Source organism: Cnephaeus nilssonii (assembly GCF_951640355.1).
Source record: "Cnephaeus nilssonii genome assembly, chromosome: 13".
NCBI classification, from domain to species: Eukaryota; Metazoa; Chordata; class Mammalia; order Chiroptera; family Vespertilionidae; genus Cnephaeus; species Cnephaeus nilssonii.
Genome location: NC_137084.1, coordinates 6,312,297 through 6,333,088, shown reverse-complemented (window position 1 = coordinate 6,333,088; position 20,792 = coordinate 6,312,297). Strand labels below are relative to the sequence as shown.

The window sequence follows — 20,792 nt, the reverse complement described above, 5'->3', positions numbered from 1 at the left end:
CACAAAAACGGACACGTACCCCCCAGGCACCACTGCAGGTCCTGGGGTGCCAGCCCGCCTTTCGTGGGGAGCCCGGGCACCTGCACCTTCTTGAAGCGTCTGGGTGCGCCTGGCGGGTGGAGCAGCACAGGCGCCCACATATTTGTGTTCGGAGCACTGTTCCTCCCACCGACGCCCAGGAGCAGCGACTGTTCGGATGGCTGGCAGGGCCTGTGCCTGGGGCCAGAGGAAGCAAAACCAGGCAGCCACGGTGGACTGCGGCTCCTCAGCATGGGGGCTAGAGCAGGGCTTGGCCTGGCAGGCATGGGGGCACCCGTGTCCCCGAGGGAGGTGTGACGCAGTCTCTCCAGCCCGGCCCAGCACAAAGCCTGGGGTGTCAGGGGAGCAGCTGGCAGGCCAGTGCAGGACACGGGTTTCTGGTTCCGGGCCTGTAGCACTGGCAGGAACCTTCCTGAGGGTTGTGGGCAGTGAGGTTCCAACCCGTCCCGGTCCCTTTGGGATGACGCGCTGCAAACCCCTGGGCGATGGAGAGTAAGACCGTCACAGGCCGCAGGGACTTCCTTACTGAGCTGGTAGCGATGTTGCGAGCCCAAGTCCCTCTGCCCTGAAGGGCTGTGCCATCTCCCACCTGCTCCTGTGGCCACTCTGCCCGGTAACATCCCTGCCACCATGAGGACGTCACATCCTGTCCACAGCCTGCCAGGGTGTGCTGTTCTTAAAGCTGCAGGTGCAGCAGAGGCTCAGGCGTCCAGTCCGCAGGGCGCCGCACCTGGGCTCACCCGAGTTAGAGCCACCAGCCCGGAACACGGCCTCAGGTGGAAGAGGAGGCTGAGGGCACCGAGAGCGACGTGGGCCCCCTCCGTGGGACTGGCAGTCCCTGTCTCTGTGCCTCCACTGGCCCGTGTCCCCTCTCCCTCCCTCAGGATGACACTAGAGACTAGACGGAGGTGTCCCCAACAATTTTATTATAAAGAAAAACAAGACTCCCACTTGGTGGCTGCAGCCCCTGCCTCGGCGGCTGTGAGCACCTGTCAGAGGGGCCTGTCCCCTTACGCCTGTCAGTGGGCCAGAACCAGGGAAAGGGCCCCCTGTCCTGCCAAGCACAAGGGGGCCTGAGGTACCGAGGGTAAAAGTGGGAGGAATCCCAGGCAGTGCTGACCCACCCAGGCCAGGCGGCTGCCTGCCCCCCACCCTCCACCCCGGGCTGACTCCCTTCCCATCACACCACGCTCTCTTCCAGCCGTTCTGCACTGCCCCCCAGCCCCTGGCACCCTGCCCCCAGCAGTCCCCCGTGCACAGAGTGGCTCCGTCGGGCCCAGGCCCCACCTAGGCGCCTGGCATAACCATAGCACCCGCCCGTGTCTCCCAGGTCCAGGGAGCAGCTGCGCTGGGGGCGAGGCGGGGGGCTCCGCGGCGGGTGGGTCTTGGGTGTGGGGCTGGGGCCTCCATTGGTCTGGGATTGGACGTGGCTGAGCTTCAGGGGGAGGCGGCCATTCCCAGCCCCCCGGCCCCGAACCAGCAAGGCCACAGTGAAGACCAGTAAGGCAGCCACGAGGACACCCCCCACGGCCACAGTCAGGGTCCCGCCCAGCATGTGGGCCTGTGGGGCGTGGCACAGGGGCATGGCCGGCAGCGTTGAGAAGTGGGCACAGCCCAGCAGCTTGGTGGACGTGAGGTCAGAAGGCCCAGCGGCAGGTGACAGGGCCAGCAGGCAGAGGTCATAGTCGGCACCAGGGACCAGGTGCTTCAGCAGGAAGTGGTGGCTGGAGGCTGGGACGATCCTGCAGGCAAGGTCTGGAGGTCAGAGCCAGGGCCTTGGGGTCCAGGCCCCAGCCCCACCCCACATGGCCTTGAAGCCCCCTTCACAGCCCATCCCCCACCACCCTGGGGTCCCAGGTCCCAGCTCTGAACACCCTCTTCTCCTGGGACCACAAAGGCCTTGTGTGTTCACTCAAGAAGACGGAGAAACCAAGACAGGCATGCGTGTGTATGTGTGTGTATGTGTGTGTGCGGCACTGGAGACAGTGCAGGGGGACAGATAGGCGTGTGCCCTGACACACAGGCCCAGCACAAGCTAAGGAGAATCACATCACCAGAGAGAAGTAATGTGTGTGGGGCTGGCCACATGCTTAATCACACTCCAGCCTGGAGGCCTCCTGTGGCTCAGCCACATGGGTGAGACCAGGGGGCACTGCCCACCTCCTCCCAGCATTTCCCACCTCTTCTTCCTGGTCCCTGACCTCCCCTCCCCCAGCTCAAGATCCCCAGGCAGCTCCGAGCTGAGGAGGGGTGTGTGGAAGGCCCAAGGACAGAGAGGGAGCCAAGAGGGGCCCAGCCCTGGAGGGGTGGGGCTGAGGCGCTGCAAAGCGCATCCTCACCGGTAGATGAGGGTCTCGTCCTCGCTGCTGTTGTACTGGATTTGGAACATCCACACGGGGTCTGCTGGCCGCCCCGGCCCCCAGCTCACCAACCCGGAGGTGGCCGTCACCTCTGTCACCTGCACAGTTGGCTCAGTCTCTAGTGCCCCCTCGCCCTCAGCAGCAGTGCGGGCCGAGGCAGCAATGTCCGAGGGCCCGGGGCGGCCCCCCTCCGCACTGCCATTCCCACCGTGAGGCAAGGCCAGCACCCGTAGCTCTACGTGGGCGGTGGCTTCACCAGCAGGGTTGGTAGCAATGCAGGTGTAGTCCCCTGCGTCCCCAGAGCCTGTCACCCCAATCTCCAGGGTCCCATTGGGGAAAGCCCGGGCTCGGGAGGAGTTGCCGACCAGCCGGTCATCGGGGCCAACCCAGTGCATGGTGGGCGCAGGGTCTCCGAGGGCCCGGCACCGCAGCGTGGCCCGCTGGCCCTCCAGCACCCAGAGGCGCTGTGTGTGGCGGGCGATGAGGGGCGGCTCGCAGGAGAACTCGCCCTCGGGCACGGCCCAGAAGTAGCGGCCCGCCAGGCCGGGCGGGGAGGCGCACGTCTCCAGGTCGTCGGGCCGGGCCAGCCGCCGCAGCCACAGCAGCTCGCAGTTGCAGTGCAGGGGGTTCCCACTGAAGCTCAGCACCAGGGGGGCAGGCGAGGCCTCGGAGTCGCGCCCCCGGGAGAAGAGAGGGTCAGGTGCCAGTGTGGCCAGGCGGTTGGAGGTGAGGTCAAGGCGGGAGAGCTGGCTGAGTTGGGCAAAGGCGCCCGGAGGCAGCACGTCGATGACGTTGTGGTCCAGGTTGAGGGTGTGCAGGGCAGGCATGGCACCGATGCCAGCCCAGGGCACCTGCCGCAGGTTGTTGTAGGACAGGTCCAGGTCCTCCAGGCTGTCCAGGAAGTCATCGAAGGCCCCTGGTGCGATGCGGCCCAGCTGGTTGCCACTCAGGATAAGGTGCTGCAGGTTGACGGGGCCCCGCAAGCTGCCAGTGCCCAGCTCCACCAGCCTGTTGCCATCCAGGTGCAGGGAGCGCAAGCTCTCCAGGTCCCCAAAGGCGCGGGCCCCGATGCGGGTGATGGCATTGCGGGACAGCGTCAGGTCCACCAGCCCGGTCATGTTGCGGAAGTCTGGTGGCCCCAAGGCCTGGATGAAGTTATCAGCCAGCCGCAGCTCCACTGTCCGCCGGTCCACATTGGGCGGCACGAACAGCAGGCCTCGGTGGGCACAGAGGGTGCTGAGCGACTCGGACAGGTTCTGGCAGACGCAGGGCAGTGGGCAGGCGGCCGCTCCACTGGCCAGCAGCAGCAGCAGGAGCGGTGGGGCCATGGTGAGTGCCCTGTAGGGAAGGGCCAAGGCCCAGGCACAGGTGGGGCTGGTGCAGGTGCCTAGGGCCCAGTCCCAGGAGCCAGCTTCCAGAGCCTGGCCTGGGAGGGGGGGTAGGAGGGGGAGTCAGTCAAAGGCCCAAGGGGCCCCTCAGGGATGAGGGAAGGCTGGGGCCTGCAGGCCAGCCTCCTAGAGGGTAGGCCACGTCTCCCAAGCAATTCAGGGGAGCACAGGCTCCGGGACAAGGTGAGGCCTGAGGCAGGAAGCAGAGGTGGGCATGAGAGCAGGGAGGATCCCTGAACTTCCTTTCCCTGGCGTCCCCGGAATTGTCAGCACCCCCACCACCCCGCCATCTCCTCCCCCACCAGGGAAGCCACCCCCTAAACCCCTCCCAGGTGCACTTCCCTCCCAAGCTAGCCCCCACGCTGTGTCCCGAGGAGGGGGTGCTCACCTGGTATCTGTAGTTCAGGGGGCACGGGCCGGCCTCCTTGCAGGTCCGGCCGGCCCCCGACTCCAGGCAGCTCTCCCGCGGGGGTAAGGCCTGGGGCTGACCAGCCGCCCACCAATCACCCTCCGGCCCATGGCGCTCGGGCCCGGCCCGGCTCAATCGGTTCCGGCACCTTTTCCCCGGCTATGCTCGTGGCGGTGGCGACCAGCAGGCGAGTGCGCGCTAGCGAGCACGCGCGCGCCGCGGACACGCACGTGGAGGGCGGACAGGGAGGGGTGCGCAGGGATCCACCCTGGGCCGGCTCCCGAGGTCACGGGGACACGCGCCCGCGGGTGGCTCCAGGTCACACCCGAGGCCCAGGCCGGCTCCGGCCTTCCGCACAGCTCTCTGGTCCTGCCGCAGCGCACTCACCCTGGCACAGGCACGCGCGCCCCCGGACACCCTGGCGCCCCGGCATCCTGCACTGCACGGGCGCCCGCTGCTGCTGCTGCTGCTGCTGCTGCTGCTGCGCAAACCGTCACTCTGCAGCCAGCCAGACAAAGCGCCAGCTCGTGGGCCCCTTCACCATCTCCCAGAGACAGAGATGGGAGTCTTTGTTACATGTCGCTGGGCACCGTCCCCAACACACCCACACATGCCCACACATCCACGTCCCCGCACCCACAGGCAGGGCCGGGAGCAAACCCGCGCTGTTACTGGGACCCTCGCATTCACAGATACATGCTGAAGGTCATAGCCGTTCTGCATCACCAAGTCACGTGGAGGGTCCCCAACACGCCCAGGGCCCTGGAGCGGGGGGCTGGGACGACGCCCCCGCCAGGGCTGCTTCTCGGGGTGGGGCCGAGAGGGCTTGGTCTCCAAGCTGGCGCCGCGCCCCGTTGCCTGCCCTTCCCTCCCTCCCTCCCTCTTCCCAGGCTCCCCGCCTGCCCAGCGAGCTAGGGAGCCAACCGGTCTCCGCCTCTGGTCCGATTGGTCGGCGTGGCTCGGTTTCCCAGCAGGCAGGCGGAGGCACGCCGTTTGAAGCTGCGCGTCTGTGATCCTTGCTGGGCCCACAGCCCCTCCTTCCCCTTTGAGCCCCTGCCGGGCCATTTCCCTAGGAGAACGACCTCTCAGTCCCCTGGGAATCAGGTCTGGCAGGAGGGGAAGGGGCACGGGGACCCAGGTTGCCTGAGGACTAGGAGATACCAGGGAAGGGGTGACTTCCCTATTTCCTAACTGGGTGGACCATTACAAAGGACCAGGGTGCTGGACCGGATTCGGATCCCTCCACGCTTCCGCCCAAGCTTGGCTGTCAAAGGCTGGAAGCTGGGGTCTCCCCATCCCCAACAGGAGCCCCTTTCTAGGCTAAGCAAAGTTAGTCCCAGGGAGAGTGAACTGTATGGGGCTGTGACAGCCCTGAAGACTCCATCCTGCAGGAGCGAAAGAAGCCCCCATTGGCGACTAGGGAGGAGGAGGGCAAGATGTCTTGGAAACCCAGGCGAGAATGTCCAAGTAGAGCCATTAGCAGAGAAGGGTGGGACAGTGCCCACTGGACTTACCCACAAAGAGGGACCTTAATGTGAATGTCACTGGGAGGTGGGTGTGTGTTGAAGGGAGGACCCTCTTTCAAGAAGCCTGACTGGGAGGGCAGGAGGGTGCTTCATGCCACCCTGCTGTGGGAGGTGCTTGTTTTCCTGAGGGGGGAGGTGGTGGGTGTCGGCACTTGCTCTGGGGTGAGGAAGTGGGCTCAGCCCCCTGCAGCTTAGGGGACCTTGCCAGAAGGTGGGTGGGGGAAATGCCACTCCACAGGGAGCATGGTATCCTGGGGAACTGGGAAGCTGGCCTTGGTGGCCCCTTCAGCTTCTTTCCCTGCCCATGCCAAATGGTGACACCCTCCCACCCACCTCTGTCCTGCAGACCAACATCCCCTTCCTGCAGAATGTGCTCAACAACCAGCAGTTCCTGGGAGGCACCGTGGACACCCAGTTCATTGACGAGAACCCGGAGCTATTCCAGCTGCGGCCTGCACAGAACCGGGCCCAGAAGCTGCTGTACTACCTCGGTCGGCCCCAAGACTGCCCTGCTCTCCTCTCCCCGATGCCTTGCTCCTGGCCTCCTGCCCAGAGAGCTTCCTAGCACCCCTGCCCTCAATCTGGTCCTTCTCCTTTCCTTTGCCTTCCTGCCCAACCTCCTGCTCATGATCTTATAGACACCCCCTCCCCTTTTCTATCTGCATGGTCCTCAGTACGTCCTCACTGCCTGGACCTAGGAGGGCCTGGCTTTGGAGAGGACAGGGGCCAGCTGGAGGACTGGGGATCCTGGAGGCATCTCTCCACCCCAATCCCACCTACTCTCACTCCTGCCCTCAACTCACTGCCCAACCTGCCCTGACCCATTGCCCACTCTCTCTACAGGACATGTCATGGTGAATGGCCCGACCACCCCAATCCCTGTTAAGGCCGACCCCAGCTCCACGGACCCCATTGTCCCTGTGGTGCCCATAGGTAAGTGAGATCAATTCTGCCAATTCATGGGGAGACAGAGGATGCCACCTGCAGGATGGGTACTAATGCCTGGTCTGCCCTAGGCCCGCCCCCGGCTGGTTTCAGAGATATCCTGCTGCGAGAGGGGCCCGAGGGCTTTGCTCGAGCTGTGCGGAACCACCAGGGGTTGCTGCTGATGGACACAACCTTCAGGGATGCCCACCAGTCACTGCTGGCCACTCGTGTGCGAACCCATGACCTCAAAAAGATTTCCCCCTATGTTGCCCACAACTTCAGCAAGCTCTTCAGCATAGAGAACTGGGGAGGTAGGCTGGAATATGGTACAGAACCTGACAGGAATGGGGCACCCACAGTGTGGCCAGGCCATTGGAGACCCTCAAGAGAAGCTAGAAACATTAACATTGAGGGAACCACTGAGAACTGAACAAGGCACAGTGTATGTTTGTTCAGCAAACAGTGACTGGTGCCCACTCCCGCCAGGCCTGAGATCAGAGCGGTGGGGACATGTTAATTATAGCGGAGAATTGGGTAGGGACTGTCAAAGGAAGGACACAGAGCCTGAACTATCCTGAGATCACTGAAGGGAAAAGTCTGTGAAGGTCCTGCTGGGAACAGGAGGGACCCTGAGGTAGGGGCTGGCATTGGGGCCAGAGCATCAGAGCTGCAAGGTGTGGTGGGTCCCCAGAACATGGGCTGACCTGGGGCTCTTGGTCCCTGTGCAGGAGCCACGTTTGATGTTGCAATGCGCTTCCTATACGAGTGCCCTTGGCGGCGTCTGCAGGAGCTCCGGGAGCTTATCCCCAACATCCCATTCCAGATGCTGCTGCGGGGGGCCAATGCCGTGGGCTATACCAACTATCCTGACAATGTGGTCTTCAAGTGAGCCTGGGGTTGGGTGGGTAGACACTGCATGACATGGCCCAGCACGTGCCAGGCCACACTGCAACGGCCTGCACTCCCCACAGCAGACTCAAAACCAAGATTCCCAGTAGCTGCACCCAGTAAGGCCTGCTATTTGGAAATGTGTGACATGTAGAATTATAGCCAGAGACCTGGACTGGCTTCTAGATCATGGCACAGTGGAGATCCCAAGCCGGCAGGTGACTTGTCCCAGGCCATGTGGTGTAGAGCTGGGGCTGGTTCAGTGCTTTCTCCCTTAGCCTGCCACTCCTTTGCAGAGAATCCCCAGCTAATCCCTTGGACCTGGGCACTAGTGTAGAACACCTTTGCTCTGTGCCAGATGCCTCTGGGGCAACCCTGCCCAGACCAAGCTGCCCTGGAGGCCTTGTCCACAGTGTGGTGCCCACCCCTGCTCTGTGGGGACCATGCCCTCTGCCAGGCCTCATTCCCCAGGGCCCATACTGGGCCAGGAACCAGAGAAAGATGTGAGGGGGCGAGGGAAAAGCAGGACGTGGCTAACCCCTGGACTCTTCTACGCACTCAGGTTCTGTGAGGTGGCCAAGGAGAATGGCATGGATGTCTTCCGGGTCTTTGACTCCCTCAACTACCTGCCCAATCTGTTGCTGGGCATGGAGGCAGTGGGCAGTGCCGGTGGTGTGGTAGAAGCCGCCATCTCTTACACTGGTGACGTGGCCGACCCCAGCCGCACCAAATACTCGCTGCAGTATTACATGGATTTGGCTGAAGAGCTGGTGCGAGCTGGCACCCACATACTGTGCATTAAGGTGCCTGGGCCCAGCCCACCTGCAGCAGTCTCCCCACTTTCCCATCTCCCTTACCTCCTTACTCTGTTTCCCAACTCCCCCACCATGCACACATCGTGCCCACCTCTCACCATCATTTTCTCCTCTTCCCCAGGACATGGCAGGGCTGCTGAAGCCAGCGGCCTGCACCATGCTGGTCGGCTCTCTCCGCGACCGCTTCCCTGACCTCCCGCTGCATATCCACACCCACGACACGTCAGGGGCAGGTGTGGCAGCCATGCTGGCCTGCGCCCAGGCTGGGGCTGACGTGGTGGACGTGGCATCTGATTCCATGTCAGGGATGACTTCACAGCCCAGTATGGGGGCTCTGGTGGCCTGTACCCGAGGGACTCCCCTGGACACAGGTAGGAACAGCAGCAGCCCATGGCCATTCCCCTCTCAAAGCCATAGCCTCCACTAGTCCCAGTAGTCTGACCTATCCTAGACTCCAAATGCTCTTGCCTGGCCTTGCTGTCCATCACTCCATTCTGAGTGGGACCTGAGCTGGTCCTGGGGTCCTGGGAGGAGCACCTGGGAGCTTAGCACATTTCCAACCCCTCCCCTGCCTCTGGCTCCCTGCAGGGGTACCCCTGGAGCGCGTGTTTGACTACAGTGAGTACTGGGAGGGGGCCCGGGGACTGTATGCGGCCTTTGACTGCACGGCTACCATGAAGTCTGGCAACTCGGATGTGTATGAGAATGAGATTCCAGGGGGTCAGTACACCAACCTGCACTTCCAGGCACACAGCATGGGGCTCGGCTCCAAGTTCAAGGAAGTCAAGAAGGCCTACGTGGAGGCCAACCAGATGCTAGGTGACCTCATCAAGGTAAGCCAGGCCGTGTCCTTACCTGTGCTTCTGGGCTTCCATAAGGTGCCTGGCACTGTGATCCAAGGGCCTATCTCCTCAGGTGACACCCTCCTCCAAAATCGTGGGGGATCTGGCGCAGTTCATGGTGCAGAATGGGTTAAGCCGGGCAGAGGCTGAGGCCCAAGCAGAAGAGCTGTCCTTCCCCCGCTCTGTGGTGGAGTTCCTGCAGGGCTACATCGGCATCCCCCATGGGGGATTCCCTGAGCCCCTTCGTTCCAAGGTAGGGAAGGCCCAGCACAATGTGAGGCGGGATTGGGTACGAGAATTGGGTCTGATCCTCCGCTGTGCTCCCCAGGTGTTAAAGGACCTGCCAAGGGTGGAGGGGCGGCCTGGAGCCTCCCTCCCTCCCCTGGATCTACAGGCACTGGAGAAGGAACTGATAGAGCGGCATGGGGAGGAGGTGACCCCAGAGGACGTGCTCTCAGCGGCCATGTACCCTGATGTCTTCACTAACTTCAAGGACTTCACTTCCACCTTTGGGCCTGTGGATAGCCTCAATACCCGCCTCTTCCTGCAGGGTCCCAAAATTGCAGAGGAGTTTGAGGTCAGTGGCTCTGGCATCTTTGTACACGTCAGACTAGGAGCCTTGCCCCCCACCCCGCCGCCCCCCAGCAGGACCCCAGCACATCTAGAGTGCCAGACTGGCCTGGCTATCACTGGGCCATGAGTGCTATGGATACACAAAGTACCCTTAGGAGACCAGGGAGCTAGGCCTTCGTTAGTAAGGAGCTGAGACTCAAGGTGGGGACTGCCTAGGACTGTGTAAGGGGGCTGCTCTCCCCATAGAGCTTAGCTCCCACATCCTCCCTGCAGGTAGAACTGGAGAGGGGCAAGACACTGCACATCAAAGCCCTGGCCGTAAGTGACCTGAACTGGGCTGGCCAGAGGCAGGTCTTCTTTGAGCTCAATGGGCAGCTGCGGTCCATTCTGGTCAAGGACACTCTGGCCATGAAGGTAAGGCTCCCCCTGTGCCAGCTGGGTGGTGGGGATGGGCAGGGCCTGGAGTTTCATGTCTCCTCTGCCACCTGCAGGAGATGCACTTCCACCCCAAGGCCCTGAAGGATGTGAAGGGCCAGATCGGGGCACCTATGCCTGGGAAGATGATAGACATCAAGGTGGCAGCAGGGGACAAGGTGGCCAAAGGCCAGCCCCTGTGTGTGCTCAGCGCCATGAAGATGGAGACTGTGGTGACCTCACCCATGGAAGGCACTGTCCGCAAGGTCCATGTAACCACAGATATGACACTGGAGGGTGATGACCTTATCCTGGAAATTGAGTGATGTTGCCTGACTTGCAACCTGGCCATCCCCACCCCAAGCCTTCTATAGACGCTGTGCTGCCCGGGCAGGCCCAGGCCAGCCAGTGCCTGAGTGCAGGAGGCTTGGCCCTGGAGCTCCTGGCCTCAGCTGCTTACACAGGAGACAGTGACTGCGGTGGCCCACCCCTTCTCCAGCCATCTGCCTTTTCCCTGTTGGTGGACAGCAGCTCACTTATTCACCTCTTGCCAAATGAGGGTCCTATCCTTGCTGGAGACTAGAGGTGGTGGCACAGGTGGGCCTAGGACCCAGGAGAGCAGATTTAGGGGGTCCTGCCTTGGAAAGGGGTTCTGGGCCCCAGGTCCTGAGAACGTTGCTCAATAAAACTGACTTTCACCTGCCCTCCATCGTGGGTCCTTTGCAGCCCACCCCACATGCCACTCAGAGAGCGCAGAGGTGCCCCTTTGAATCTCCTCAGGCCAGTTGTAGATTCTGCCTTGAGAGTAGTGAGGATAATAGTAGTGGCCTTGATTTAGGCTACTACTGAGTACCTACTGTATACACCCCCCAAAATTACTGAGAGCTTGGAGAGGAGTGGAGAAGTGGCTCAGGTAATCAACCTTCACCCATTTTATGGACACAGATGGAGTCATAGGAAGGACCCCACAGCTAGTAAGAGGCAGAGGGTTCAAACCTAAGCTGTCAGTGAACTTGCTTCCCAACCAAACTGCTTTACATTCTAAACCCTGGGCCAACCTCACACCCCATTCTTTTAGGACTGGATGCAAATAGGCACCAGTTCTGGAAAGCAGGCGAGACCCTCAGTATAGGAACCTCCAGGTATGAGGATTTTGGAGGGAGGCTGGGAGCACGCGATGGAGATTCTCAGGATTTAATCCTGCCCATCCCCCATTATTAGCTCTCAGGAGAATCCGATCCTGAGCCCGCTCCCCACCAGAGGGTGAAACAGTAACCCTGCCTGTGCCACTGCACGGGAGATGAGGATGGGGGGTGGGGGTGGGGGGACAGTTCCTGCGCAGAAACAAGAGGATGAGGTAGGGCAGAGCCTAGATACCCTGACTCCCAGGGATCCATCCCAGCACCTTGCCAGCCAAGTGCTCCCAGGGTATTATAATCTGATCTTTGGCATGGGCCTGGGCTTCCTCCTCTTTGGTCTCCAAGATTCCAAAGGGACCCTCCGAACAGGTCTATGCTCACTCCTTCTGCCTCCAACAGCTGCTGCACAGAGCTCTCCGCAAGGCAGGTGTGTGACAGCCACAGTCAGCCTAAGGGCGCCATGAGTAGTGACTGCACACCCGTTTCCTTCAACCACCAGCCTCGGAGAATGGGACCTGAAAGCCATTCTAAAAATAAGAGAGAGCAGAGAACAGCAGGTTCTAAGAACCTTGAATTACAGTGCTCTCCTCAAGGCCTTTGTTCCGGGTTCCTCCAGGGACAGACAAGCAGCATGGTGGCAGAGGTCCAAGGTGGAGGCAACTAGAACAGCCTCTACTTCCATGTACTCTGAACTGGTTCTTCTAACATTTTGGGTCTATTTGCTCTTACATAATTCGAGGCTGGTAAACTTTGGGGAGATCCTAGTGGAGGCGACCCTCCACCCTCTCAGAAGACAAAAGTTGGAGGTTCTATCACTGGGGTCAGGGCACTGGGTCCCACTTCCTGGTGGCCAAGTCACAGGCCCTGAAATGAGTGGGCCCACACCTGGTACCTACAGTCCCAGATCCACCTCTGCTAGGACTTGGGGCCTCGCTCAGTAAGAAGGAAACTACGAGACCCAAGTCAGAGGCCCCCATCCTGTCCCCCTACTGCAGGGAATTGTCCCTACCAGGCATACTCCCAAGACTCCAAACAGACTAATTCCCAAAGGTCCAAGGCCATGTTACCCAAGTTAAATCTCTTTAATATCCCAATACAAAGTCCTGATGCAAAAAGACAGTGAGAAAACCCTGGGAAGAAGTTGGGGGGAGAAGGGGTTCTGTAAATTCTATCCCTCAGCAGCTTTTCAGGGACAGAGGAGCTGAGAGAAGCAGCAGTCCACAGTGAGGGAGGGTGTGCACAGCTCCTGGGCCTGCTCCTCACTCCCCTTTCAAGAGGGGCCGCACCCTTTGGCTATCTGCTCCTTTCTCTTGGTCCCTGGGATTTAACTAGCTCTGGCTTCAATCCCCTACAAAAATTCCTGAGATCTCGGGACCCCAGCCAGCTCCTCCCCTGCAGGACCCCTTGATGGGGAGGGGCTGAGGAGCCCATGAGAGTTCATAGGTGTACAGAAGCATGGGTCAGGAGCACAGGGGAGCCTCTGAGTCTCCTGCTTGCTCCAAAAGCACACAAAGGGGAAGACTGCCGTAGAGCTTCGGGTCCGTAAGGGGCTGGAGTAGAAGCAGGAAGAGTCCTACACCCAGGGCATAGCCTGCCAGCAGGGGCCGCCTCTGTGGATGCTCCAGGGCTGCACATACAGCAGGGAAACCCATGTAATTGCAGAAGGAGTGGCAGAGAACTGGCCCAATCAGGTGTCCTGGGGAGGGGAGACAGAACAGCTCTCGAGTAGTCCCACCACATCTTTGGGTAATTACCCTCATCCCCTGGATCAGTGTCCCACCTGTCTACCCACATACCATGGCCTCTGCTTGCTTCCACCTCTCAAACCTCACCAGGCTGAGGGCCCTGCCTTAGCCTGTCTCAAGGACTATGGTAAAAAAAAAAGTTGCTCATAAAACAAAAACAGTTTTCCCAGTCTCCCACCTACTCCTATTGGCCCCTGAACACCTGGGCATCGTGAGGGACTGAGGACCAACCTGTACGGATGAAGAGGAAAGCAGTGTAGGCACCAAAGACAGCTGTGTAGGAGAACTGGAACGCTGGAAACAGGGAGGCCATGAGTGACCACACCTGCATGCCCTTCCTGTCCCAGCACTGTACCCCCATCAGCCAGAGATATCCCTTCCCCCTGGGGGCAGTGACTACCTGCCCCAGCACCTACAGCTGTCCTCTACACCCCAAATCCTGGCCCCTCCAATATTATAGCCCTCTGTTCCCAATTCTTTCATAGTGGCTAATTTAGGGACACCCTCACACCCCCAATCCAGGATTACCCGAGGCACACTCTAGGACTCACCTGCAGACAAGAAGATGCTCCCCACACTGCTCTGACGGAATCGAAGCTGCTCAAAAATGTGGTGAAAATGGGCTGGGAAGAAGGCAAGAACCACATCACATTGCTCTCAGCCTGCCCTCTATGCCCCACCGTTGCCCCAAGCCCCATTCTCAGTTCTCATGCTAGGAACATGTCAGAGGACCAGGTTGCACACTCACCAACTCCAAAGAATAGTGGGCAGGTGAACACGGCAGGGCCCAGGCCCGTACACGGTGCTAACATGGGCAGCATGCAGGCCCGAAACACTAGCTCCTCTGTAAGGGGCGCAATCACTTGGTTCCGAAGCCAACGCATGTCCATGAGGCAGCGGGCCCAGGAGCGAGGGGCTAGGGAGGGGATTCAAGACAAGCAATGAGGCTAGCTATTGAAAAGAGACCCTAGAGGCCTCCCACAATCTTTTCCTGGCCAAACTCAGGTTAGGCATTCATACTCAGAACAGATAAGGGTCCAGCTTTGCTTATCAGCATAAGACAATGTCTCAAGAAGACAATGGGAAGGCCATTAGTAGCTGAGGTAGGATATCTGGAAACATCAAAATCTGCCCGACTAACTCTGGCTTGGAGAAGCCAAAGGTTAGGGGAAATAGAAATGCTCTCTAGTCCACACCAAATACACTTTTAGGGGTCCCTAGGAGGATCCCTAAACATTAGGAACCAACTCTTAGAGGACACCTGCTATATGTTCCCATCTTACTGATGAGGAAATATAAAACATCTCACATCTCATGTTTAGGTCCCATCATGCATGATTCCCTCTGTCCTGGACTGCCTGCTTACTTTTTCCCTTAGCCCTGAGGACTCACCTAAGACAACCTTTAACCCATCTGCCAGGTCACAGGGGCAATCCATTGAGAGCTGCATCAGTGGGCCCAGAAAAAGGATCTGGAGACACAAAAACAGCAATCAAATGAAAGACTTCAACTATAACCCACTGCTTTTTGCCCAGAGAAGGCCTCAAGTTTCCTATTCTCAGCCGGGGTTTCCCCACCAATGCATACCCGAGGACCTCGAGCCATCTCACAATTCCTGTCTCCCATTAGGCACAAACTGAACAAGCAGGATAAGTAAAAAAGGTCACAGAAAGGAGCGTCATGCTAATACAAAGAACAGAGGAGCAAAGATAGTGGAGGACTCACCATGGTCAGCAGCAGGGGCAGCAGTGCTGCTGGGAAAATGCCCTCCAGCCTGAAGCCCATCAGCGTGAGCAGGGATGTGCCTGGCTGAGCCACAGGAAAAGAAGCATCAGTCTTGCTCCCTCCCCCAAAGACCCCTGAGATCTCTCCCCTGTTGCCCTCTGCCCCGCCTCCTTTGCACCTGGATGCCTGTGAGTTCCCTCCAGAGTAGCACGCAGAGGGGCGAGAGACTGGACACCACTAGGACACTGGTGAAGCGCCGCTTGATGACGGCAGGGTGGTCCCTACGGAGGGGGCATTAAGTTCAGGGGCCCAAAGTCGCCTCCCGACAGCGCAGCCCCGCCCTCAGTTCGCCCAAGCTCCGCCCGCAGCCCCGCCTGGTGGAGGCGCGGGTTCCGCCGCGCGCGCAGCCCCCGCACCTGGGCAGCTCGCTCTTCCAGACATAGAGGCTGCCCACATAGGAGCAGGCGAGGCTGAGACAGGAGAACACAGACACCCAGCAGCACAACCCGGGGCCCGGACCTCCCAGAGCCGCCGACTCGGGCTGCCGCTCGGGTCGCGACACCGACAGCAGACGCAACCCGTCCCCGCCCAGCGCCGCCATCGCGCCCGGACCCGCGGCGCGCACCAGTGACGCTAGCCGGCTGTCTCGGCCCGCGCCTGCGGGAAGCTCTGGTTACGTCATCCGGCAGCGCGGGTCCTCGGCCCCGCCCTTGACACTGAAACAGACCCGGAGCTCACGGAGCAGGTTTATTGAACAACAGACTACACGTGTCCTCCACATCTTCCAAGCTGATGCGGAGGCGGGGGGAGAGGGCTTGGCTCAGTGGCTGGGACTCAGCCACTCGGACAGATTGGAGACTTCCTGCAGCCACAGTGCGTCCTGCGAGAGGAAGGGGGGCCCGGAGTGAGGACGCCTCGGTAGCGGCCGGGTCCCCGCCCTCCCCTGCGCCGCCCTCGCCTCATTACCTCCGGGCCGTTCCCAGGGCCCGCCCTGCTTCCGCTAGGAGTCACGGAGGCCGCGGGGGGCTCCCCACGGCGCAGAGGATCCTCTGACGGACTCGGGGCCCTGGCAGAGTGGAAAGCCCATGTTCCCTCCACGACCTGGTGGAGGCTGCCCTTCTTAAGCTTCTTGTTGGCTACTAGCCCGCTGGTCCCTAGGAGAAAACGCACACTCATCCCTTGGCCCTGCGCTGGAAAAGGCCCTTGGGGGAAACCTGGGAGGAAGGGAGGAGCTGGGGACCAGCTCTATCAGCTCTCCCACCTCAGAACTGTCCTGGTCAAAACCCTGCAGCCCCAGGCCTTCAGGTACAGGCTGAGGCTGCAGAATGGTATCACGTCTCTCTATCCCGCCTGAGTTAAGCCTGAGAAGGGGCATGCGGATTGTACCAAGCCCTCACTTGGGACTCGGGCCCACTTGATCACTGCACAGATTCTTCGTGGAGTTTGCACTTTCCAGCTCCTCCCTCCCTGCCAAGCCCTGATTGCCCTGCCCGATCTGACCTCACTTTTCTCAGTGTAGTGCCAATAGGCAGCCTTCCTATTAATTGATTCACTTGTGCACATTTAAAGCACTGTTTTGTCCGACAATGCATCCCCGTTAGAGACAGACGAGCCAAGTTGCCTGGGTTTGATTTATGGCTCTGCCATTTACTAGCTGTGTGACCTCGGGTAGGTTTATTAACACCTGGGCCTCGGTTTCCTCATCTGTAAAATGAGAAAATAATAGTACCTATACCTCAGTATTATTTTGAGAAGAGCATTTATACATTTTAAAAATTCAGAACAGTGCCTGGCACCTGCACCATACAGGCTCAGGCACCAGTGTCTATGGTTATTTCCAGCCTGTGGTTATTTACATGTATACATCCCTGGCCCTGCAGTATGATCACCATCACATCACATACACTAACACCTCCCATAACACATCAAAGTTAAGGTGGTGACTGCACCCAGGAGCAGCCTCCAGAGCCCCGAACAGATTGGTAACAAAAACTAAGGAGTTACAGTATCAATGCTAATAATCAAGAAAAGAATGAACAAACTGGATTCAGGGCCCTACCCCATCATGCACATCTATAACTACACAAACTATGAGAACTTTCTAGTCCTATCATATCAGCTTTTGAGATGGAATGCCTCCTACTGCCCCAGAACACCCATAGTAGTGGTGGGAGCCAACCAAATCCCAGACGGAAACTGCTATGGGGACAGGGGAAGTTTGAAGGCCTTTAAGTTACGCTTTTTACTTCCCAGTTTGATCCAGAGCTGACTGAAAAGCTGAAAGCTTACCTGCATGGAGCTCCAGGCTGCTGTTCTCATGTGCATCCTCTGTGCTCTCCTCTGTATCATTTTTCTCTGGGTGCAGTTGCTTAAAAGATTAGAAGTCCTAAGTTAGTTTTGCAGAAGGCACATGTGAATCCTCCTACCCAGCCTCCAACTTCCAAGGTTTCCTTTTGCCAGAGCCTTTGCAGCTTACTCCAGCATTTCCTTACTCCTCTGAACTCTGGTCACTCACCTCCTGTCTGCCCCACTCTCAGACTCTGAAGTATCTACTGCATGCCCCTGTTCATTATTTTTATATGTCGATGTCCGTTTTTCTCTATCACAAACTCCTTGAAAGGTAAGGTTCATCATGCTTACATCTCTTTATATCTAGCATAGTACCTTGCACAGGGTAAATGCTCAAAAATGACTGACCACAGGGCAGGTTTTATAGTCCTCAGTAGCCTTTCAAAGCCCTGCCACATTTGGTTCAATTTGGACAGAGAAACAAAGATACTAAGATCAGAACCCAATTCTAGCTCCTTGTTTTTCAAGAATACAAGTGTATAAAAATAGATATCCTCTTCAAAGTTTAAAATTTTTGTGCTTCAAAAGACACTATAGAAAGTGCAAAGTCAACACAAGAATGGAAAAAATATTTGCAAATCATATCTGATGAGGTATTTGTATCAAGAATAAAGAACTCATATAACTCAGCAATAAAACAACAAATAATCCAATTTAAAAAACAGTTTGACAAAGGAATTGAATGACATTTCTCCAAAGAGGGACATATGCCCAATATGCACATGAAAGATGATTAACATTAGTCAATTACAGAAATGCAAATCAAAACCACTATTAGATACTACTTTACACCCATTATGATGATGATGATAATAGTAGAGAACAAGTATTGGTGAGGATATGGAAAAATTGTAACCATTATATAGTATTGGTGGGAGAGTAAAATGATGCAGCCGGTTTGGAAAATAGTTTGGAAGTTCATAAAAAAGTTAAATACAGAGTTATGACCCAGCAATTTTACTATATACCCAAGAGAATTACAAACATATCCACACAAAAAATGTTCATAGCATTATTCATAATAGCCAAAAAGTGGAAATAACACAAATGTCCACCAACTGATAAAGGGAGGAATAAAATGTGGCACTTATCCATGGCTTCATTTTATGTGGTTTCAGTTACCCATGGTCAACCTCAGTCCAAAAATATTAAATGGAAAATTCCATAAATAAGCAATTCATAAATTTTAAATTGCACACCATTCTGAGTAGTGTGATGAAATCTCATGTTGTCTCACTCCATCCCACTTAGGATATGAACCCTCCCTTTGTCCAGCATATCCACACTGTAGACACTCCCTGCCTGTTAGTAGCCACCTCGGTTATCAGATTGACTGTTGGTGTATCACAGTGCTTGTGTAAAAATGTTAATTCATTTACATGAAAAGGTATGCATGCATAGAGAAAAACATAGTATATATAGGGCTCGGTACTATTTCCGGTTTCATGCATCCACTGGGAGTCTTGGAATATATCCCCTGCAGATAAGGGGGGACTACTGTACATCCATACAATGAAATATTATCTATATATATAAAAGCCTAAGCAATCATTTGACTGTTCGACCAGTAGCTATGACGTGCACTGACCACTAGGGGGCAGACGCTCTGACGGGTAGGTTAGCTTGCTGCTGGGATCTGGCCAATCGAGACTGGGCCAGAGGGGCTGGACACGCCTTGGACAAATCCAGGCCGAGGGACCCCACTGGTGCAAGAATCCATGCACTGGGACTCTAGTCCAACCATATAAAGGAATGAAGTACTGTTGCATGTTATAACATGGATGAATCTTGAAAGCATTATGCTAAATGAAAGAGGTCAAATACAAAAGGCCACTTACTATATGTTCCATTTATATAAAATGCCCAGTATAGACAAATCCATAGAGATGGAAAGTAGAATAGTGGTTACCAAGGAATGGGAGTAGGAGAATTTGGTACTGGCTGCAAATTAGGTACAGGTTTTCTTTTTGGCATGATGGAGATATTCTTGAATTTAGTGGTGATGGTTGCACAAATAGTAAGTATACTTAAAACCACTGAATTGTACAATTTAAAATGGTAAAATTTGTGGTACATGAATTATAATGTAATAAAAATAAATATTCTATCATACTTGTTTACTAAAATAAGTTTCCATTTGCCCTAACCGGTGTGGCTCAGTGGATAGAGCATCAGCCTGCGGACTCAAGGGTCCCGGGTTCGATTCCGGTCAAGGGCATGTACCTTGGTTGCGGGCACATCCCCAGTAGGGGGCGTGCAGGAGGCAGCTGATCCATGTTTCTCTATCATCGATGTTTCTATCTCTCTATCCCTTTCCCTTCCTCCCTGTAAAAAAAACAATAAAATATATATATTGAATTGTACAATTTAAAATAGTAAAATTTGTGGTACATGAATTATAATGTAATAAAAATAAATATTCTATCATACTTGTTTACTAAAATAAGTTTCCATTTCTAAGTAATTACATTCCAGGGAACATAGAAGGGGTAAAGATGGCCCCAAAGATGTGAAAAAAGAAATAGCATTAGGAACATTTCCAAACATTACCCCTTCCACCTAGTCCCCATCCCCCACATTTGTTCTTGAGAGAAAGTTTATTCTTTTATTTCACTCTAGCCTAGAAAATCTCATATAATAAACTTCCTATCTTGATATTGGTCTACAAGGAAATACCCACATTCAGATTAAAGCACTGAGGCTCAGAGGAGCCTTGTGTACCCTTCATCATCAGGTTCCCCAGATAAGACAGACCTAGCTATCCTCAGATACACCTCCTTGGATTTAACACTCTGTGAGACATTTAGTTTTGCTCTCCCCTCACCCACCCCAGATCACAATACTTTTCCTTAGGAAGCTGTGTTCCTGTTATTGGTCCTGCTTGAGGTTAAGTTTTCAGTTCCTACATACACCCGCGACACGAAGCCCAGGAGCACTGTCCTATTGACTGCTTCACAGCCCACTGTCTGCTGTTTCAATTCCCAAGTGGAAAATCTCCATTCCTGGCATAACCTTTCCCTGCATATACTCTAGAAAATGCTAAAAATAACCTCTCGTTTCTTCCATCCTCCATAAGCTATATAATGGCCACAGATAGTGTTATTCTTTACCACTCCAGAGGTCAGCACTTCTACTTTACCTGTTTAGAAATGGAAACTGAGGGACTGGTTGGTCTAGAGGTAAAATAATTTGACCTATTATCATTGATCTTGTAATTTTTTAGCTAAGCCACTGGGTGCCACTCTTGTGCCATTAAAAAGTTATCACTAGCCCTAGCCAGTTTGGTTCAGTGAATAGAGAGTTGGCCTGCAGACTGAAGGATCCCAGGTTTGATTCCAGTCAAGGGCATGTACCTAGGTTGCAGGCACTGGTCAGGGCTGATGCGGGAGGCAACCAGTCAGATGTGTCTCTCCCATATCATGTTTCTGTCTCTCCCCTTTTCTTCCACTCTCTAAAAAAATCAATGGAAAAATATCCTCTGGTGAGGATTAACAACAACAAAAGTTATCACTAAGTGGCCATTATCAGAGGAAAACAGTAACAATCTTGAGTGGAGAAGCATGAATTCTACTCAATGCCTCTGATTACTCATCTTCACTGGGCTTCTGATCCAGTCCTATGAGGTAACAATGTTACTAAGCTTCAGAGCCAGG

At 56.1% G+C, this 20,792-nt stretch overlaps 4 protein-coding genes across 15 annotated transcripts in view; 1 reads left to right on the top strand and 3 right to left on the bottom strand.

Moving 5' to 3' along the window:
* The window catches only part of PC (pyruvate carboxylase), a 69,296-nt gene extending 58,405 nt beyond the window's left edge, over window positions 1-10,891 (top strand). Inside the window, exons 12-22 of the mRNA XM_079788109.1 lie at window positions 6,069-6,213; window positions 6,566-6,655; window positions 6,739-6,960; window positions 7,378-7,534; window positions 8,100-8,340; window positions 8,474-8,723; window positions 8,941-9,185; window positions 9,268-9,447; window positions 9,523-9,771; window positions 10,041-10,181; window positions 10,259-10,891. Coding sequence (XP_079644235.1) covers window positions 6,069-6,213; window positions 6,566-6,655; window positions 6,739-6,960; window positions 7,378-7,534; window positions 8,100-8,340; window positions 8,474-8,723; window positions 8,941-9,185; window positions 9,268-9,447; window positions 9,523-9,771; window positions 10,041-10,181; window positions 10,259-10,507 — 2,169 coding nt within the window. The 3' untranslated portion in view covers window positions 10,508-10,891. The remainder of the gene's footprint in view (window positions 1-6,068; window positions 6,214-6,565; window positions 6,656-6,738; window positions 6,961-7,377; window positions 7,535-8,099; window positions 8,341-8,473; window positions 8,724-8,940; window positions 9,186-9,267; window positions 9,448-9,522; window positions 9,772-10,040; window positions 10,182-10,258) is intronic.
* Window positions 945-9,239, bottom strand: LRFN4 (leucine rich repeat and fibronectin type III domain containing 4). 4 transcript variants are annotated; one of them, XM_079788117.1, is made up of 3 exons: window positions 9,208-9,239; window positions 2,379-4,740; window positions 945-1,781 (listed from the first exon to the last, which is right to left on the bottom strand). In XM_079788117.1, the coding sequence occupies exons 2-3, from the start codon at window positions 3,725-3,727 to the stop codon at window positions 1,220-1,222; spliced, it is 1,911 nt and encodes a 636-aa protein (XP_079644243.1). In that variant the 5' UTR covers window positions 3,728-4,740; window positions 9,208-9,239; the 3' UTR covers window positions 945-1,219. The 4 variants fall into 4 exon arrangements, with proteins under 4 accessions (XP_079644243.1, XP_079644242.1, XP_079644244.1 ...); XM_079788116.1 differs by having other exon boundaries at window positions 2,379-3,737; window positions 9,208-9,229; XM_079788118.1 differs by lacking the exon at window positions 9,208-9,239 and having other exon boundaries at window positions 2,379-3,825; window positions 4,176-6,060.
* A 1,535-nt stretch (window positions 10,892-12,426) lies between the features above and the next one.
* Window positions 12,427-15,526, bottom strand: RCE1 (Ras converting CAAX endopeptidase 1). 5 transcript variants are annotated; one of them, XM_079788128.1, is made up of 8 exons: window positions 15,207-15,519; window positions 14,969-15,071; window positions 14,791-14,874; window positions 14,458-14,536; window positions 13,814-13,981; window positions 13,617-13,688; window positions 13,297-13,359; window positions 12,433-13,016 (listed from the first exon to the last, which is right to left on the bottom strand). In XM_079788128.1, the coding sequence occupies exons 1-8, from the start codon at window positions 15,389-15,391 to the stop codon at window positions 12,781-12,783; spliced, it is 990 nt and encodes a 329-aa protein (XP_079644254.1). In that variant the 5' UTR covers window positions 15,392-15,519; the 3' UTR covers window positions 12,433-12,780. The 5 variants fall into 5 exon arrangements, with proteins under 5 accessions (XP_079644255.1, XP_079644254.1, XP_079644257.1 ...); XM_079788131.1 differs by having other exon boundaries at window positions 12,434-13,016; window positions 14,791-14,870; window positions 15,207-15,237; XM_079788129.1 differs by lacking the exon at window positions 13,297-13,359 and having other exon boundaries at window positions 12,427-13,016; window positions 15,207-15,526.
* The window catches only part of TOP6BL (TOP6B like initiator of meiotic double strand breaks), a 49,983-nt gene continuing 44,702 nt past the window's right edge, over window positions 15,512-20,792 (bottom strand). For 2 of the 5 annotated variants that reach the window (XM_079788120.1, XM_079788121.1), the window contains exons 13-15: window positions 17,080-17,158; window positions 15,757-15,944; window positions 15,512-15,670 (exon numbers count right to left, since the gene is read on the bottom strand). In XM_079788120.1, coding sequence (XP_079644246.1) covers window positions 15,611-15,670; window positions 15,757-15,944; window positions 17,080-17,158 — 327 coding nt within the window. In that variant the 3' untranslated portion in view covers window positions 15,512-15,610. The remainder of the gene's footprint in view (window positions 15,671-15,756; window positions 15,945-17,079; window positions 17,159-20,792) is intronic. The other 3 variants (XM_079788122.1, XM_079788124.1, XM_079788123.1) reach the window with 2 other exon arrangements.

What these genes read in the sequence shown, in the direction of transcription:
- LRFN4 (XM_079788116.1), bottom strand. Translation starts at nt 9,227, where the DNA reads ATGGAAGCCCAGAAGCACAG. An exon ending in ATGGAAGCCCAGAAGCACAG is followed by an intron (nt 3,738 to 9,207) that starts GTAAGGACACGG and finishes CCTTCCCTACAG; the next exon opens with GGCACTCACCATGGCCCCAC. An exon ending in GACGAGACCCTCATCTACCG is followed by an intron (nt 1,782 to 2,378) that starts GTGAGGATGCGC and finishes CCTTGCCTGCAG; the next exon opens with GATCGTCCCAGCCTCCAGCC.
- RCE1 (XM_079788128.1), bottom strand. Translation starts at nt 15,391, where the DNA reads ATGGCGGCGCTGGGCGGGGACGGGTTGCGTCTGCTGTCGGTGTCGCGA. An exon ending in GGGAACTCACAGGCATCCAG is followed by an intron (nt 14,875 to 14,968) that starts GTGCAAAGGAGG and finishes CCTGTGGCTCAG; the next exon opens with CCAGGCACATCCCTGCTCAC. An exon ending in TGGGTTAAAGGTTGTCTTAG is followed by an intron (nt 13,982 to 14,457) that starts GTGAGTCCTCAG and finishes TCCCCTCCCTAG; the next exon opens with CCCCTCGCTCCTGGGCCCGC.